We start from the raw sequence: 6,000 nt of genomic DNA, 5'->3' as shown, positions 1-6,000 counted from the left end.
GATTTAACTTTGAGCTTATCATATATAATGGAAGTAGAAGGAACGGATTTTGACCCCCTTACCGAAGAAGGTCAAGTCGACATTAACGATGAAGAATATGAAACCCTGCTGTCGGAAGCGGATAAGCCGGACTTTTATGAAAAGCTACGTCGCAAGTACGGCCTAAATGCCCCTGATGCCTTACGTAGCCTCATAAATAGGTTTAAAGGAAAGAACCCCGGTAAATCTCTTCCATCTTACATGCAAATGGGCGACTTAGGATTAGTTCCTGAAGCCCCCAGTGACGCATGGTTGCAAAGAGTCCAACGAGAAATGGATGAATCCATGGAAGACCCCCCGGATGACTTTGAAAGGCTTCAGGAGCTACTACCTGAGTGGATACCTGAAAAAGCGCAGCTAATGTTCGAAGAAGACGAATACGGCAGGGAACTAATTATGGGTAGACTTGCTAGAAGCGGTGCTAAGGTTTACGTCATCCGCGATGGAAAAGGAAGGTTCTTTGCCGACCCCCGAATTCCTCCAACTTTATTGGCAGCTATCGGCGAAACGGCACCCGAAAAGCTACTTACCGACGTGCGTAAGAGATATCCTAAAGCCAGTTCGACTCTTTTAGAATTCCAACGCGGTGATAAGGGTCAAATCCAAATTCGTTACGTAGGCAGGGAAAGGTGGTATGACTTTTATCAAAGCAAAAAGTCTAACGCACTTAACAATGCCTTACCGAAGGAAATAACAACGGCGCTAGGCAGACCTGACTTATCCGTGCTGTCCAGCTTAACTAGTAAGGAAACTATGAGGCTACAGGAGGAATTCCTTAAAGGCATTAAGACCCCCAGGGCTACCAGTCAAATGCATGCCATCGCTGGAATTCTGGATAAGGATCAAGGAAAGCTCGTAAAAATACAAGCTACCAAGGAAGACGTAGAGGAAAAGCTAACGAGTACGCCGTCAGGCAGCAGTGCTGCCTTGCAGCTGCAGCAGTCTTTAGAATCACTCAACATGGAAGAAAATGCACAGCAAGAAATCATAAACAAACACAGGGAACAGCTTGACGAACTTACGGAGCAATTAGATGAAAAAACCGCCGAACTAGAAGCAGCGGCCGAGCACATCGAATACTTAAAACAGACAATGGACGAAAGAGAAGAGGAATACATGAAGCAGGTGCGAATGATGTCGGATTCTCACGAACGGGAAAGTGAGGACAATAAGCAGCGCATCAGCACGTTGCTACATGAAAGGGATAAGGCTAGAAGGAACTTCGACCATGCAGTTGCAGACGTTGGGGACAGAGACGCCGAACTCAGACGCGTGGGCGCACAGCTGGAAGCTTCAGTGATGAAAGAACGGGAGTTAAACGCGCAAATCATCGTAAAGGAGGAGCAACTTAGGCAGGTAACGCAGGCTTACGAAGATATGGAGGCGCAGCTGGAAAGGCAGCAGGAAGCAGCCGCGGACCAAGGGCGCACTGAAGGGGAAAGGGAAGCTGCCCAAGCGGAAGCAGAAGCCCTTCAGGAACGCTTAACGGAACTGCGAGCGCAAAGGGATGGTTTGGAAACGGAGTTGGGGCTTACCACCAAGGAAAAGATAAAAAGGACTCTGGTGAAGTATGGTATTCCCCTCGCATTTGCGGTTGCTATTAGCACCGTAGTAGGAGTTATCCTATCCACGCTTAAGGCTACAGGCGCGGGCGTAAAGAAATTAGGCAGTGGACTAACGGACTTGGGAAAAAAGATGGCAGCCGGTCTTCCTGGGCTGCTGGGTTCGGTTGTTTCCTTGGCACTTAGGGCCGGCGGCGAACTGTTGAAGTTCGTGGGGAATAACATTTGGATCTTGGTCGTCGCTATTGGAGTGGTACTCCTGAAGAAGATGAAGAGGTAACTCCTATCCGACAGGCGCCGCCTTCTTAGATGGTTTCTTGTCCTTCTCATTGGGGGCCCTGGGCATTCTCGGCTGGGGATAAGTAAATATGGTATTAGCCCCGGGCTGATAATTTGGTGTTAAAGGTAAGACGCTCATGGTGCTAATGGCCTTATGACACCAAGCAGCGTCTACAGCCGTTTCAAGCTTACCATTTATTCGGAGGTTACCGGGGTTGGCGCCAGAGTTGGCGGCATCGCTGGGGCGAACCTGAAGCTTTGCATATTGACAATTAGCTATCATATGAAAAGTTATGGGCGTTAGATCTTCTTCGCTAAATGGATTGGGTTCCGACGAAAAATGGACTGAATGCCTATTACCTTTTGTCCTATAAGGCGCCAATGGGGTATTGGTCTCGTCTACGATTCTAAAGCCGGCATTACAACTCCACCCCGTGTTAATGCTAATAGTACATATTATCATTCCTAAGCCCCCAACCTTTACCCACAATCCGGCGTCGTACCAATTATCATTTTTGTACTTTCTCTCCTCTAAGTCATGAAGAAACCAATATTCCTTTATGTGTGGGTTCATATATTCTAGGCATAAAAGGCGTCATCTTAGAGGCTTAACACCGTAAGAGTGCTAATGGTTGCGTGATTATAAGGCTGATCCCTCTGATCTTCTATGCTATTTACCGTAGCCGACGCCGTGTCATCTACGCGTATTTGCAACTTTACCTTCCCGTGGCAATCGGTAACCATGTGTAAAGTCCAAACCGAGAGATTTTCGGTGCTGGTGTCGGTCGGTTCTACTGAGAAATGTACGGGCTCTCTGTTGTTTGTCTTCGTGCGCATGGGCTGTAATACTCCATTATCGTCACAGAAACGAAATCCTACGTTTGCATCACTCGCCGTACCAATGCAAATACTGCATATTATCAACTTCTTTCCTGAGTAGTTTAAATTCACTGACATACCCTCAACGTCCACCCAAGACGCCTGGGTGTATTTTTTCTCGCCTGTGTAAGTCGTATAAACACAATCTACTCCAGCTACGTAGGGGTTGTTCATCGCCATATATAATAACTCAGACCAACACCCGCGGCGGCTAAGCCGGCTTTTAGTAAGTTATGGTCGTATTCCTCAGGTATCGTAGGCATAACATGGGCCTTCTTTGATGGTTTCTTAACTACGGGTAGCTTCGCTTCGTGTGACTTTTTTGGCTTCTCTACGAAGTGAGGAATGTTCCTAAGAGTGTCAGAGTTCACGTCATTCACCCCAAACTTCATATCCTTAGTAGCTCGCTGCAGCTTGTTGTTATAACCCACAACGGAATGGGCGTTGATGACTAAATTACTCGGCATTAACCAACAACCAGGCGATAAAGCGTAATCCAGTCGCACTTTAGACTGCTGCACCGCTAATTGATATCTCTGCACCGACTTGGATATGTCGTTCTCTATTATTGCTGACTCAAATAAAGTTAGGAATTCTTCTTGCGTTTCCCGCGAAGCACCTTGGGATCCAACGATGGGGCTGCGGGTATTTACCTGCGCTCCTAAGATGCAGTACACAAATGCTTCAATGCTGCGGTTAATCCTGGCTAGGTTCCTTAAACCTTTTCCTTTCATCAACACGAATGGATCCCAAGTGCCGAGGTAGTTCGATTGGATTCTGGTAATTAATGAATTATTGCTCTTATCACCACCCATATCACCGAACTCTAACTCATTACTTGGGTATTCCTGATGCCCATAATCGGCCGGCTTCTCACCGTTGGCACCCCAAACGTAAACGATGCCAAGGCCATGCGTCTTACCCTCTTTGTAACGAAAGTCTCTTTGCTGTGGTTTGAACTCATTAATTAACCTTTCTAGGGCTGCGGCGTTATATCGATTATTCATTGGATTAAATGCCTTATCTCCCGGTAAAGGTACGTTAAGCTCCTTCAACAACCTCCTTACCGTAAAGGCAACGTGAAACCGCATGATCGGAACGTGAAACATATCCGCGGCAACGCCACAACCTTTAGTGGCGGCCCAGACAGCAAAGTTTAACTGCTGCGGCCAATATCGCATATTGGGTCCTGCTAACCATTCCCTGGCCTCTTTACCCGACGTATGCTTTAACATCGTATCCCCATAGATATTCCTTACTACTACATCAAATGATTGCCTACCCACTGAAATCTTCAGGAACGTTACCATCGTTTCAAAGTCGTTTACACCACCTTCAGCATCGTAAAATGGGTAATCTTCCGTGGTTAACAATAAGTTTCTAGGAAAATTGGGCGCTTTATGCACGGGTGCCTCCTTCGTTATTGGCAAATGCTGTGCCTTTTTCCTCTCCTCATGCGGCTCCAAGTCCGTATTGCTGTACATTCTTTCGCCGTTATAGTAAATCCCATCGGGTCTTCTTTCGAACTTACTAGGGTCTGCATGCGGAAACATCTTCCTAAAGGCTCTCCAGTTGGCATAATCCCGGTTGTCGTGATGTGGCTGCTCCTCAATATCATTCCCAAAAGCGTCGTACATTAGTATATATAATGGATGTTATACCATCAGCACCTCAGTTGTACCCAGATGTTCCCAATTATCACGCTACCACTAAGGATACAGGTCCTAACGAATTAAACGCTGAAAACTTTAGGCTCAACAAAGTGAACTTAATCCTGGCTTACTTGGAAGGGCAGACAAAACACTACGAAAAAGTCCGAAAAAAGTACGTCAGAGCCCGGAGTACGCTACATAAGATTGCGATAACTTCAGGATCCATATCTGTTGTGTTAACGGGCTCTGGCGTTGCTACTTCGCTTACTGGGCCGGGAATAATCGTTGGAGTTCCTTTGGCCGGCGTTGGGGCAGCTTGTGGTATTATTTCGGCTGTTGCTACGGGTATTATGAAAAAGCTATCCACGAAAATATCCAAGCATGACACGACAATAGCTCTGTCTAGGGCTAAAGTAAATAGTATTACCGACCTTGTCTCAAAGGCTTTGCGTGACAGAAAGATAGACGACGTAGAATTCTCGCTTATTCTGGCCGAAGAAGACAAATACGAGAAATTAAAGTCGGACATAAGGAATAAAAAAACAGTCGTAAAAGATCTTTCCGAGGAATCTCGCAAAAAGATCTACCAGGAGGCGAAAGAAGAGCTTCAAAGAAAGCTTGCTCAGTAAATATCATGATAGGATTCTATTTACATATTGAACGTCAGTCTGGAAATTACGCGTAATATAAATTCAGTGAATTATTTGGCGAATTATTACACGTAATATGAATTATTTGCATAACCTTATTTGGCAAATTATTACGCGTAATATAAATTCATCGTATGAATTACGCGTAATATGTTATTGTCGCCTCGGAATCCATCCTAACAGGGGGTGGTTGGGGTCTATTTTGTAAAATATTTCGTAAATTACGTCAGGGTAATAAGGAATATCCTTATCCAGCCGACAAAACATCCACTCGGCTTTTGTCATATCAGAAACCTCAGGAATAGACTTACCGGTAATTTCAGACAAAAGATAGGGAATAGCTTTGTAATATTTCCCTAGCTTTAATTTTTTCAATGTCTTCCGTAGGCTTTGTGGGGTTGGCTCTTCTAAATGGTCTATGATTTTCTTCTTTACTTCGTCGCTTAAATATATCGGATGTAAACCTTGGATATGACTCATCCAGTCCCTGAAGTATTTTAATCTCTTATATGGCGTTTTCTTACGACCTCCATTGGCGTAATACTGCTCTCTGGTAGCATTTGGTACGGCATTACGAATATTCTTACCACACTCGTAACACTGTGCTGACGTGTCGTCTTCTATTTGCATTTTCTTACCACAACACCAAAAGGGTTCTGGCTTAGGTACGATAACTTTAGGTCTTAGACAAATTATGCAAAAGTCGTTAACGAACTCTTTACATTCTTCGCACTCCATATATAGACTAATATATTTAAGTGCGCTGTTGCCCTCAACCACACTTGGAGTGGGGGTCGTCCGTAGGTGGATTTTTGATACGGATCTTGCCCGTGTTGAGATTGCGCTGGAACCCCCATTCCCTATACTAAAAATGCGCTGTTGCCCTCACGGGTAATCCTGGCGTAAACTAACATATTTCGAGTGCGCTGTTACCCCCAC

The 6,000-nt window shown here is 45.2% G+C and overlaps 1 protein-coding gene across 1 annotated transcript; it reads right to left on the bottom strand.

The window, feature by feature from the left end:
• Positions 1–665: 665 nt before the first annotated feature.
• On the bottom strand, positions 666–4,826 carry LOC148909408 (uncharacterized). The gene is made up of 2 exons (XM_089034536.1): positions 2,601–4,826; positions 666–1,953 (listed from the first exon to the last, which is right to left on the bottom strand). The coding sequence occupies exon 1, from the start codon at positions 4,394–4,396 to the stop codon at positions 2,930–2,932; it is 1,467 nt and encodes a 488-aa protein (XP_088890662.1). The 5' UTR covers positions 4,397–4,826; the 3' UTR covers positions 666–1,953; positions 2,601–2,929.
• Positions 4,827–6,000: the final 1,174 nt, after the last annotated feature.

Source organism: Actinia tenebrosa, unplaced genomic scaffold (assembly GCF_029948245.1).
Source record: "Actinia tenebrosa isolate PJP-AT-01 unplaced genomic scaffold, QUT_ActTen_1.0 PGA_scaffold2__45_contigs__length_23673736, whole genome shotgun sequence".
In the NCBI taxonomy this organism is placed as follows: Eukaryota; Metazoa; Cnidaria; class Anthozoa; order Actiniaria; family Actiniidae; genus Actinia; species Actinia tenebrosa.
This window is presented reverse-complemented; position numbering and strand designations above follow the sequence as displayed.